The sequence below is a fragment of the Oncorhynchus nerka genome, linkage group LG5, assembly GCF_034236695.1.
Source record: "Oncorhynchus nerka isolate Pitt River linkage group LG5, Oner_Uvic_2.0, whole genome shotgun sequence".
NCBI lineage: Eukaryota > Metazoa > Chordata > Actinopteri > Salmoniformes > Salmonidae > Oncorhynchus > Oncorhynchus nerka.
Window position 1 is genome coordinate 30,111,068 of NC_088400.1, and position 13,879 is coordinate 30,124,946.

General features: G+C 45.1%; 1 protein-coding gene and 1 long non-coding RNA gene across 2 annotated transcripts in view; one reads left to right on the forward strand and one right to left on the reverse strand.

Annotated features, from left to right (window-relative positions):
• Positions 1-13,879, reverse strand: part of LOC115129327 (collagen alpha-1(XXIII) chain-like) — a 297,388-nt gene that overhangs the window by 81,069 nt on the left and 202,440 nt on the right. The window contains exons 6-7 of the mRNA XM_065018177.1: positions 393-419; positions 277-303 (exon numbers count right to left, since the gene is read on the reverse strand). Coding sequence (XP_064874249.1) covers positions 277-303; positions 393-419 — 54 coding nt within the window. The remainder of the gene's footprint in view (positions 1-276; positions 304-392; positions 420-13,879) is intronic.
• Positions 11,825-13,648, forward strand: LOC135571775 (uncharacterized). The gene is made up of 2 exons (XR_010463929.1): positions 11,825-12,575; positions 13,257-13,648. It is a non-coding gene; the product is annotated as an uncharacterized LOC135571775 (long non-coding RNA).

The window sequence follows — 13,879 nt, forward strand, 5'->3', positions numbered from 1 at the left end:
CGTTCTCAGGTAGGTCTTGAGAGGCTGAAACAACTTTTGGATGGGTAACATGATGGTTACTGATGGTGACCTCACCAACTCACTATGGCTGGATTTTCCAACTGGGACAATACATAACTATTGATGATGAGCAGGAAAGTGTCACCTGGCTTACAGATTCCAAGATGAACCTGGTTCACACAGACTTAAATACATGTGCATAGAACTGTGTGGAATTTACCATTGTTTTCCCAATCCCAACATCAAGACAACCGAAGCAGGAATGAGACAGTGTACCTGACTTCCTTTAGGACCGGGGAGACCCTATGAAGAGGAGAGAGAGTTCCAGAGTTCAAATCAATAAAATAGTACAATGAGAGCACATTTCATTCATCTATCAAATAGATACTCACTGGTTTGCCATCCATGCCAAGCGGGCCCTACAGAGAGAGGGAGAGAGGGAGTGAGGGAGAAAAACATAATAATGACAGATTAACCCATGTGTTTTGAGCAGGGATTGTTCCATGCAGAGTTTCATTAAAGAACAACAAATAAAATGAGTCAATGGCTGCTGGAAAATCCCACTGATGACTTAGATAAAGTAAAGGACGACACTGTTTCTGTTATCAAATCAAATCAAATTTTATTTGTCACATACACATGGTTAGCAGATGTTAATGCGAGTGTAGCGAAATGCTTGTGCTTCTAGTTCCGACAATGCAGTAATAACCAACAAGTAATCTAACTAACAATTCCAAAACTACTGTCTTATACACAGTGTAAGGGGATAAAGAATATGTACATAAAGATATATGAATGAGTGATGGTACAGAGCAGCATAGGCAAGATACAGTAGATGGTATCGAGTACAGTATATACATATGAGATGAGTATGTAAACAACGTGGCATAGTTAAGGTGGCTAGTGATACATGTATTACATAAGGATGCAGTCGATGATATAGAGTACAGTATATACGTATGCATATGAGATGAATAATGTAGGGTATGTAACATTATATTAGGTAGCATTGTTTAAAGTGGCTAGTGATATATTTTACATCATTTCCCATCAATTCCCATTATTAAAGTGGCTGGAGTTGAGTCAGTGTCAGTGTGTTGGCAGCAGCCACTCAATGTTAGTGGTGGCTGTTTAACAGTCTGATGGCCTTGAGATAGAAGCTGTTTTTCAGTCTCTCGGTCCCAGCTTTGATGCACCTGTACTGACCTCGCCTTCTGGATGATAGCGGGGTGAACAGGCAGTGGCTCGGGTGGTTGTTGTCCTTGATGATCTTTATGGCCTTCCTGTAACATCGGGTGGTGTAGGTGTCCTGGAGGGCAGGTAGTTTGCCCCCGGTGATGCGTTGTGCAGACCTCACTACCCTCTGGAGAGCCTTACGGTTGTGGGCGGAGCAGTTGCCGTACCAGGCGGTGATACAGCCTGCCAGGATGCTCTCGATTGTGCATCTGTAGAAGATTGTGAGTGCTTTTGGTGACAAGCCAAATTTTTTCAGCCTCCTGAGGTTGAAGAGGCGCTGCTGCGCCTTCTTCACGATGCTGTCTGTGTGAGAGGACCAATTCAGTTTGTCTGTGATGTGTATGCCGAGGAACTTAAAACTTACTACCCTCTCCACTACTGTTCCATCGATGTGGATAGGGGGGTGTTCCCTCTGCTGTTTCCTGAAGTCCACAATCATCTCCTTAGTTTTGTTGACGTTGACTGTGAGGTTATTTTCCTGACACCACACTCCGAGGGCCCTCACCTCCTCCCTGTAGGCCGTCTCGTCGTTGTTGGTAATCAAGCCTACCACTGTTGTGTCGTCTGCAAACTTGATGATTGAGTTGGAGGCGTGCGTGGCCACGCAGTCGTGGGTGAACAGGGAGTACAGGAGAGGGCTCAGAACGCACCCTTGTGGGGCCCCAGTGTTGAGGATCAGCGGGGTGGAGATGTTGTTGCCTACCCTCACCACCTGGGGGCGGCCCGTCAGGAAGTCCAGTACCCAGTTGCACAGGGCGGGGTCGAGACCCAGGGTCTCGAGCTTGATGACGAGCTTGGAGGGCACTATGGTGTTAAATGCCGAGATGTAGTCGATGAACAGCATTCTCACATAGGTATTCCTCTTGTCCAGATAGGTTAGGGCAGTGTGCAGTGTAGTTGAGATTGCATCGTCTGCGGACCTATTTGGGCGGTAAGCAAATTGGAGTGGGTCTAGGGTGTCAGGTAGGGTGGAGGTGATATGGTCCTTCACTAGTCTCTCAAAGCACTTCATGATGACGGAAGTGAGTGCTACGGGGCGGTAGTCGTTTAGCTCAGTTACCTTAGCTTTCTTGGGAACAGGAACAATGGTGGCCCTCTTGAAGCATGTGGGAACAGCAGACTGGTATAGGGATTGATTGAATATGTCCGTAAACACACCGGCCAGCTGGTCTGCGCATGCTCTGAGGGCGCGGCTGGGGATGCCGTCTGGGCCTGCAGCCCTGCGAGGGTTAACACGTTTAAATGTTTTACTCACCTCGGCTGCATGTTTTCCGCATGTTTTCGTTGCAGGCCGTGTCAGTGGCACTGTATTGTCCTCAAAGCGGGCAAAAAAGTTATTTAGTCTGCCTGGGAGCAAGACATCCTGGTCCGTGACTGGGCTGGTTTTCTTCTTGTAGTCCGTGATTGACTGTAGACCCTGCCACATACCTCTTGTGTCTGAGCCGTTGAATTGAGATTCTACTTTGTATCTATACTGACGCTTAGCTTGTTTGTTAGCCAAACCAACAATGAGGTCACCCCAGTAGTACAACATGAAACAGCCTGGAGGTATGGTCATTTATGGCGCTTGTATCCTCTATGTGTATCTGTGTATGTCTTGTATACAACGTACACACACACAGATTCGGGCGGATGTGTTTTCTCTGCCCAGACCAGACCAAACATCTGTAACAGAGGTAGGTAAATAAACTGACCTCCTAAACACTTGCCAGTTGGTCCACGCATGCTTTGAGTACACGTCCTGGTAATCCATCTGTCCCCGCGGCTTTGTGAATGTTGACCTGTTTAAAGGTCTTGCTCACATCCTGCTACCGAGAGTGTTATCACACAGTAGTTAGGAACAGCTGATGATCTCATGCATGCTTCAGTGTTGCTTGCCTCGAAGTGAGCATAACAGGCATTTAGCTCATCTCGTCAGCTCGTGGCTGGGTTTCCCTTTGTAGTCCGTAATAATTTTCAATCACTACCACATCCGACGAGCGTCAGAGCCGGTGTAGTAGGATTCAATCTTAATCCTGTATTGACGCTTTGCCTGTTTGATGGTTCATCTGAGGGCTTAGCGGGATTTCTTATAAGCGTCCGGATTAGTGTCCCGCTCCTTGAAAACTGCAACTCTAGCCTTTAGCTCGATGCAGATGTTGCCAGTAATCCATGGGTTCTGGTTGGGATATGTACGTACGGTCACTATGGGGACAACGTCGTCAATGCACTGATTGATGAAGCCGATGACTGAGGTGGTATACTCCTCAATGCCATTGGATGAATCCCGGAACATATTCCAGTCTGTGCTAGCAAAACAGTCCTGTAGTGTTGCATCCGCGTCATCTGACCACTTCCGTATTGAGCGAGTCACTGGTACTTCCTGCTTTAGTTTTCGCTTGTAAGCAGGAATCAGGAGGATATAATTATGGTCAGATTTGCCAAATGGAAGGCAAGGGAGAGCTTTGTATGCATCTCTGTGTGTGGAGTAAACGTGGTCTAGAGTTTTTTTCCCCTCTGGTTGCACATGTGACATGCTGGTAGAAATGAGCTAAAATGGATTTAAGTTTGCCTGCATTAAAGTCTCTTGTTTGCTTATGGCCTTATACAGCTCATTGAATGCGGTCTTAGTGCCAGCATCCTGTTTGCGGTGGTAAATAGACAGCTACGGATAATATAGATGAGAACTCTCTTGGTAGATAGTGTGGTCTACAGCTTATCATAGGGGAACTCTACCTCAGGCGAGCAATACCTCAAGGCTTCTTTAATATTAGACATCGAGCACCAGCTGTTATTGACAAATAGACACATACCCCCGCCCCTCGTCTTACCAGACGTAGCTTCCCTGTCCTTCCGATGCATGGAAAATCCCGCCAGCTCTATATTATCCATGTCATCATTCAGCCACGACTCAGTGAAACATATGATATTACAGTTTTTAATGTCCCGTTGGTAGAATAGTCTTGATCGTATATAATCCATTTTGGTTTCCAATGATTGCACGTTGACCAATAGAACGGATGGTAGTGGAGGTTTACTCACTCGCCTATGAATTCTCAGAAGGCAGCCTGACCTCCGCCCCCTTTTTCTCTGACTTTTCTTCACGCAAATCACAGGGATTTGGGCCCGTTTCCGGGAAAGCAGTATATCCTTCGCGTCGTACTCGTTAAAGAAAAAATATTTGTCCAGTTCGAGGTGAGTAATCACTGTTCTGATGTCCAGAAGTTATTTTCAGTCATAAGAGATGGTAGCAACAACGCGAAAAAACTAACAAAATAACACAGTTGGTTAGGAGCCCGTAAAACAGCAGCCATCCCCTCCGGCTCCATTCTCTCATACAGTCAGTATGTGATCTGGACGTAAAGCGCCTCTCAACTCAGTACCTGTCTCTGGGAAAATAACCAGGAAAACATTGATTTTGTTTTATTCATGAATAACTATAGACTTCATCTTTAAACTAGCAGTGTTTACAGGCTCCCTGTGGTCGGGTGAAAATACCCAAGGGATCCGTACGTGGCCCAGCCATCCTGTCTGAACACCGTTTAACCCTATTACAGCTCTGACCCCTGACCCCCTGAAGACTTCCAGTGGGACATCTCACTGTTTAACTAGCCCCTAGGGTACATTGTACCGAAGTGTCCTGAAGCGAACCCTACGGCTGTGTCTGTCCCTTTGCACTTTGATGGATGGAGGGAGGAGAGGAAGAAAGGAGGGAAGAGAGAGAGAGAGAGAGTGAAAGTGATACTTTTGAAACAAGGACTATGTAAGTTTGTTTTACTGTTCGTAGTCTCCCGTTGGTCTCATAATGTGATGGCATGCTTCTATTTGAAGCTATGATTGTCTTTCTCTAAAACTCGGGGGGTGTTGAAGACCCATAATGTCTACCTGATTACATGGGCCCTAATGGTTATATAAGCAACTGGCTTTTAATTGGAAAAGCAAGTCAGTGGTCTCCAACCAAGGTTCATGATTTCAAGCATTCCTTTATGTCTTGATGAAGAGATGAAGCAAAACAAACCAGATCCTACAGCCCACCTGGGCTGGGGCTGTGTAACAGAAGTGTGAGCGAGGGACAGGGTGTGAGTGTGTGTGTAGTATTTTATCACACATTTAGGGGAACCGCAGTAATGCAGGGCTGAATGCTCTACAAACCCTGATTTCATTCAGGGCAGGTGAAAAACACCTCCCTGTGTGTGTGTGTGTGTGTGTGTGTGTGTGTGTGTGATATGGTGCATCTGGCCCCCCTGAGACTGGTCAGAATGAGAAGACGAGGTGCGCACAATGAGGTCTCCGTCGGCAGGAAGACTCTGAACCAGACCAGGGGAAGACTGATTTATGAGGCCTAACAAGCCACACAGCAGCCTGTGTGTGTGTGTGTGATATGGGTGCATCTGGCCCCCCTGAGACTGGTCAGAATGAGAAGACAAGGTGCGCACAATGAGGTCTCCGTCGGCAGGAAGACTCTGAACCAGACCAGGGGAAGACTGATTTATGAGGCCTAACAAGCCACACAGCAGCCTGTGTGTGTGTGATATGGGTGCATCTGGCCACCCTGAGACTGGTCAGAATGAGAAGACGAGGTGCGCACAATGAGGTCTCCGTCGGCAGGAAGACTCTGAACCAGACCAGGGGAAGACTGATTTATGAGGCCTAACAAGCCACACAGCAGCCTGTGAACTTGACGTGGGTGTGTGTGTGTTCTACATCTCTTTCTGACCTTATGTGAGTGGGCCTAACACATCTGTGTAGTGGTTGTCATACAAATTAAAACAAGATTCCTTCATAGAACATGATTCAATCAAAAGTGAATGTCGCCCAGTAAAATAGTTTTAAACATGCGCTACTGTGTGTGACTACATGTGAGTGTGACTACGTGAGTGTGACTACGTGTGAGTGTGACTACGTGAGTGTGACTACGTGTGAGTGTGACTACGTGTGTGTGTGACTACGTGTGTGTGTGACTATGTGTGTGTGACTACATGTGAGTGTGACTACGTGTGAGTGTGACTACGTGTGAGTGTGACTACGTGTGAGTGTGACTACGTGTGTGTGTGACAACGTGTTGGTGTGACTAAGTGTGTGTGTGACTATGTGTTAGTGTGACTATGTGTGTATGTGACTACGTGTGAGTGTGACTACGTGTGTGTGTGACTACGTGTTAGTGTGACTACGTGTGAGTGTGACTACGTGTGTGTGTGACTATGTGTGTGTGACTACGTGTGTGTGTGACTACGTGTGTGTGACTACATGTGTGTGACTACGTGTGAGTGTGACTACGTGTGAGTGTGACTACATGTGAGTGTGACTACGTGTGTGTGTGACTATGTGTGTGTGACTACGTGTGTGTGTGACTACGTGTGTGTGACTACATGTGTGTGACTACGTGTGAGTGTGACTACATGTGAGTGTGACTACGTGTGTGTGTGACTACGTGTTGGTTTGACTAAGTGTGTGTGTGACTATGTGTTAGTGTGACTACGTGTTGGTGTGACTAAGTGTGTGTGTGACTACGTGTGTGTGTGACTACATGTGACTACGTGTTAGTGTAACTACGTGTGAGTGTGACTATGTGTGTGTGTGACTACGTGTTGGTGTGACTAAGTGTGTGTGTGACTATGTGTTAGTGTGACTATGTGTGTATGTGACTAAGTGTGTGTGTGACTACGTGTGTGTGTGACTACGTGTTGGTGTGACTATGTGTGTATGTGACTACGTGTGTGTGTGACTACATGTGACTACGTGTTAGTGTAACTACGTGTGAGTGTGACTATGTGTGTGTGTGACTACATGTTGGTGTGACTATGTGTGTATGTGACTACGTGTGTGTGTGACTACGTGTTGGTGTGACTATGTGTGTATGTGACTACGTGTGTGTGTGACTACATGTGACTACGTGTTAGTGTAACTACGTGTGAGTGTGACTATGTGTGTGTGTGACTACGTGTTAGTGTAACTACGTGTGAGTGTGACTATGTGTGTGTGTGACTACGTGTTGGTGTGACTAAGTGTGTGTGTGACTATGTGTTAGTGTGACTATGTGTGTATGTGACTACGTGTGAGTGTGACTACGTGTGTGTGACTACGTGTTGGTGTGACTATGTGTTAGTGTGACTATGTGTGTACGTGACTATGTGTGAGTGTGACTACGTGTGTGTGTGACTACGTGTTGGTGTGACTAAGTGTGTGTGTGACTACGTGTGTGTGTGACTACGTGTTGGTGTGACTAAGTGTGTGTGTGACTATGTGTTAGTGTGACTACGTGTGAGTGTGACTAAGTGTGTGTGTGACTACGTGTTGGTGTGACTAAGTGTGTGTGTGACTACATGTGACTACGTGTTAGTGTAACTACGTGTGAGTGTGACTACGTGTTGGTGTGACTATGTGTGTGTGTGACTATGTGTGTGTGTGACTATGTGTTAGTGTGACTATGTGTGTATGTGACTACGTGTGAGTGTGACTACGTGTTGGTGTGACTAAGTGTGTGTGTGACTATGTGTTAGTGTGACTATGTGTGTATGTGACTACGTGTTAGTGTGACTATGTGTTAGTGTGACTATGTGTGTATGTGACTACGTGTGTGTGTGACTACATGTAACTACGTGTGAGTGTGACTATGTGTGTGTGTAACTACGTATGTGTGTGACTACGTGTGAGTGTGACTACGTATGTGTGTGACTACGTTTGAGTGTGACTATGTGTGTGTGTGACTACGTGTGAGTGTGACTACGTGTTAGTGTGACTACGTGTGAGTGTGACTACGTATGTGTGTGACTACGTGTGTGTGACTACGTGTTAGTGTGACTACGTTTGTGTGCCTACGTGTGAGTGTGACTACGTGTGTGTGACTACATGTGTGTGACTACGTGTGAGTGTGACTACGTGTGAGTGTGACTACGTATGTGTGTGACTACGTGTGTGTGACTACGTGTTAGTGTGACTACGTTTGTGTGCCTACGTGTGAGTGTGACTACGTGTGTGTGACTACATGTGTGTGACTACGTGTGAGTGTGACTACATGTGAGTGTGACTACGTGTGTGTGTGACTACGTGTTGGTTTGACTAAGTGTGTGTGTGACTATGTGTTAGTGTGACTACGTGTTGGTGTGACTAAGTGTGTGTGTGACTACGTGTGTGTGTGACTACATGTGACTACGTGTTAGTGTAACTACGTGTGAGTGTGACTATGTGTGTGTGTGACTACGTGTTGGTGTGACTAAGTGTGTGTGTGACTATGTGTTAGTGTGACTATGTGTGTGTGTGACTACGTGTGAGTGTGACTACGTGTTGGTGTGACTAAGTGTGTGTGTGACTATGTGTTAGTGTGACTATGTGTGTATGTGACTAAGTGTGTGTGTGACTACGTGTGTGTGTGACTACGTGTTGGTGTGACTATGTGTGTATGTGACTACGTGTGTGTGTGACTACATGTGACTACGTGTTAGTGTAACTACGTGTGAGTGTGACTATGTGTGTGTGTGACTACGTGTTGGTGTGACTATCTGTGTATGTGACTACGTGTGTGTGTGACTACATGTGACTACGTGTTAGTGTAACTACGTGTGAGTGTGACTATGTGTGTGTGTGACTACGTGTTGGTGTGACTAAGTGTGTGTGTGACTATGTGTTAGTGCGACTATGTGTGTATGTGACTACGTGTGAGTGTGACTACGTGTGTGTGTGACTACGTGTTGGTGTGACTAAGTGTGTGTGTGACTATGTGTTAGTGTGACTATGTGTGTACGTGACTACGTGTGAGTGTGACTACGTGTGTGTGTGACTACGTGTTGGTGTGACTAAGTGTGTGTGTGACTACGTGTGTGTGTGACTACGTGTTGGTGTGACTAAGTGTGTGTGTGACTATGTGTTAGTGTGACTACGTGTGAGTGTGACTAAGTGTGTGTGTGACTACGTGTTGGTGTGACTAAGTGTGTGTGTGACTACATGTGACTACGTGTTAGTGTAACTACGTGTGAGTGTGACTACGTGTTGGTGTGACTATGTGTGTGTGTGACTATGTGTGTGTGTGACTATGTGTGTATGTGACTACGTGTGAGTGTGACTATGTGTTGGTGTGACTACGTGTGAGTGTGACTATGTGTTAGTGTGACTATGTGTGTGTGATGTGACTACGTGTTAGTGTGACTATGTGTTGACTATGTGTGACTATGTGTGTATGTGACTACGTGTGAGTGTGACTATGTGTTGGTGTGACTACGTGTGAGTGTGACTATGTGTGTGTGTAACTACGTATGTGTGTGACTACGTGTGAGTGTGACTACGTGTGAGTGTAACTACGTATGTGTGTGACTACGTGTGAGTGTGACTACGTGTGAGTGTGACTACGTTTGAGTGTGACTATGTGTGTGTGTGACTACGTGTGAGTGTGACTACGTGTGTGTGTGTGTGACTACGTTTGAGTGTGACTATGTGTGTGTGTGACTACGTGTGAGTGTGACTACGTGTGAGTGTGACTACGTGTGTGTGACTACGTGTTAGTGTGACTACGTGTGTGTGACTACGTGTTAGTGTGCCTATGTGTGTGTGCCTACGTGTGAGTGTGACTACGTATGTGTGTGACTACGTGTGTGTGACTACGTGTTAGTGTGCCTATGTGTGTGTGCCTACGTGTGAGTGTGACTACCTATGTGTGTGACTACGTGCGTGTGACTACGTGTTAGTGTGACTACGTTTGAGTGTGACTATGTGTGTGTGTGACTACGTGTGAGTGTGACTACGTGTGTGTGTGTGACTACGTGTTAGTGTGACTCCATGTGAGTGTGACTACGTGTGTGTGTGACTACGTGTGAGTGTGACTACGTGTGAGTGTGACTACGTGTTAGTGTGACTATGTGTGTGTGTGACTACGTGTGAGTGTGACTACGTGTGTGTGTGACTACGTGTTAGTGTGACTACGTGTGTGTGTGACTACGTGTTAGTGTGACTCCATGTGAGTGTGACTACGTGTGTGTATGACTACGTGTTAGTGTGACTATGTGTGTGTGTGACTACGTGTTAGTGTGACTCCATGTGAGTGTGACTACGTGTGTGTGTGACTACGTGTTAGTGTGACTATGTGTGTGTGTGTGACTACGTGTGTGTGTGACTACGTGTGAGTGTGACTACGTGTGGGTGTGACTACGTGTGAGTGTGACTACGTGTGTGTGTGACTACGTGTGTGTGTGTGTGACTACATGTGTGTGTGTGTGTGTGTGTGTGTGACTACTCCAAACAATAAAACCTATACTCTTTGTTGACAGTTCCACAGTATTTTAACCTTCTGAGTGCTACTGACATCCAAACTGGAATATTAGAAAAAAAGAACCACAAAATTCTCTACAACGACAAAACAGTTGATAATATCCATTTTAACAAGACCATAAAACCCAGAGAACTCGATGAAAGTCGATGTGATTGATAAGCGGATGCTACCTATATAAAGGACCACTTCCATTATGGGCCAGTGGAGGACTGTAATGTGTGATGCATGACATGACCATGTAGGACAGAGCCAGTGATGAGGGTGTGTGAGTGTGTTTGTGTGTTTTGGACCTACACAACAGACTGGGGAGGAAAAATAAAAAGCTGGAATGCAGATAAAAATAGGCCCAAACAAAAAGGCAGCAGAACCCTTCATCTTATACCACAAACGGAAGGAGAGAGAGAGAGAGAGAGAGAGAGAGAGAGAGAGAGAGAGAGAGAGAGAGACAGAGAGAGAGAGAGAGAGAGAGAGAGAGAGAGAGAGAGAGAGACAGAGAGAGAGAGAGAGAGAGAGAGAGAGAGAGAGAGAGAGAGAGAGAGAGAGAAAATAGGCTACAAATTACCACTAAAACCCCAAGTAGGGAACATAGCCTTTTTGTCTGTGTGTATTCATAGTCTCCTCTCTGCCATCTTGTCTCCTTGTCCTAATCAGTGAGGATTCAAATCAGTGAGGATTCTGGGAGCTGTGACTCTGCCTACATAAGCATTCCACCCAATTAGACCGTGTTGAGCAATGCCCCTCCTTCTTTCAGCATAGTATAGAAGAGGTCTGAACTATGTGTTTAATATCCCTGTTGCAAGGCCTTAGGAAGAGCTGAGGCCTGGGTGTGAACATGAGGAAAGGTGTAGGTCTGCTGCAAGGCCTTAGGAAGAGCTGAGGCCTGGGTGTGAACATGAGGATAGGTGTAGGTCTGCTGCAAGGCCTTAGGAAGAGCTGAGGCCTGGGTGTGAACATGAGGAAAGGTGTAGGTCTGCTGCAAGGCCTTAGGAAGAGCTGAGGACTGGGTGTGAACATGAGGAAAGGTGTAGGTCTGCTGCAAGGCCTTAGGAAGAGCTGAGGCCTGGGTGTGAACATGAGGAAAGGTGTAGGTCTGCTGCAAGGCCTTAGGAAGAGCTGAGGCCTGGGTGTGAACATGAGGAAAGGTGTAGGTCTGCTGCAAGGCCTTAGGAAGAGCTGAGGCCTGGGTGTGAACATAAGGAAAGGTGTAGGTCTGCTGCAAGGCCTTAGGAAGAGCTGAGGCCTGGGTGTGAACATGAGGAAAGGTGTAGGTCTGCTGCAAGGCCTTAGGAAGAGCTGAGGCCTGGGTGTGAACATGAGGAAAGGTGTAGGTCTGCTGCAAGGCCTTAACCCTTTCATGCGTGAGTTCCAAATATCTCTAACGGTCGCCCCAGCGTGAGTTTTTTTATGCACGTGATGTTAGAATGTTCTCTCCATTCCAGAATGTGATTGATACGTAACAGTACATTTTATCCGCGCTGCCCTCAAACTAAAGCACGCAGCCTGTTTATATTTATAGGTTGTTTTAACTTCAATTTCAAATGATTTTCAAACAAGTTTTTATTTTCTAAAAACAGTTTGAATTTAGGTGTGTTACGCCTCCTCATTCATTCACATAAAAATAGTCATTTTTACTTTTGCGGATAATTACATTTTTGGGACATTTCTGACACGGACAAAATTCCCCAAGCACTACCCAATTGTTTGTGCAGTTCACGTCTGCAGACATTTGCTCATCTCCCGTCAGAACAGGATCTGCACACGTGTTCACATTTTCTATTCCACATTTCTATTGTAGCGTACTGTATGTATGGAGCATAATATATTTGTGTATATTCTTTATCACCGCGGACACGTGAGGTAACGTTACTCATTTTATAACCTTTATGGTGTTATAGTCAATCGTGCTTACGTAGCCACATTCTTCTATTAGCTCTGTAAAACAATGCTAAATGCGTCAGAGAAGTATTATCTTGTGTTGCATTTTGAAGCTACCATGGCCTTATGACTCTCAAGTGGTGCAGCGGTCAAAGGCACAGCACATCAGTACTAGAGGCATCACTACAGACTCCCTGGTTCAAATCCAGGCTGCGGTTCCATCAAAGTAAGTGCCTTATTACGTTATAATAGTTATAATAATAGTTTCCGTATGCTGTAGCTGTAGATCATAATATATTCCTTATAACTGCGGACACGTGAGGTAACGTTACACATGTTATAACCTTTATGGTGTTATTGTCAATCATGCTTACCTAGCTACATTATTCTATTAGCTCTGTAAAACCATGCTAGTTGCGTCAGAAAACTATTAGCTTGTGTTGTATTTTGAAGCTACCCTGGCCTTATGACTCCCAAGTGGCGCAGCGGTCTATGGCACTACAGACACCCTGGTTCAAATCCAGGCTGTATCACAACTGGCTGTGATTGGGCGTCCCGTATTGCAGTGCACAATTGGCCCAGCGTTGTCCGAGTTTGGCCGGTGTAGGCCATCATTGTAAATACTAATTTGTTCTTAAATTACTTGCCTAGTTAAATAAATAAAAGATATGACCATGGTTTGTTTATTTGGTCTATTCAGCATAGCTCTGTTCTGCCCTGCCTTGCCCCCTTGTGGAGCTCAAAAGTTAATTTCTTACTGTTATAACTCAAATCTGTGATTTTGTCAATGTAATAAACTATTTTTTTATAGCAGTGTTTATTATGTTACTTCTTTGTAGTATTGTTTTATTGCTATATCCTTATATTGTATTCTAATGAATAATTCCTCTTTATTCTGTACTTTCAGAAACCAGAAACATTATTTGTCAATATCATAACTGGAGCTGGACATCTTTGGAGCTGAAGAATGAGGACAGCTTTTGTATGCTAACGTACACTCCTTAACAGTTGTACTGGATGAAAACACAGCAAGAAAACACATATGCCAATATGTAATATTAATCTATTTTATTGCAGTACTGGTAGTTGGTTCAACAACTTGTTTTACTAGAGGACAAAAACTGAATATGCATAACCCATATTTAATATCCATGCAGTGACTGAACAACAACTGCATTTCCACCCCCATCTCTAAGGCATAGTATCATGGCTGCAACAACACTGAATGGCGCAGAGTGGGAGGTTACGTGGTTGACTGCCGGCACGCGCTACTTGTATCAATAAATCACTATCAGAAAATGTTTTGTGTGGTAATTATTTGTGTATTTACGATTTTATTCACATGTTTTCAATTCTAGGTGACAAATCATGCATTCCGATTCTTGCACAGATTGTAATGGGCACATATTATGTGTGTAAAATACCTTTTTGAAGGTTGTACTGATTATGATGAGCTAAGCTAATTCCAGCTGTGTATCCATGTTTGTTGACATACAATGCATTCTGGGATTCACGTCTGTTTGACCAAAG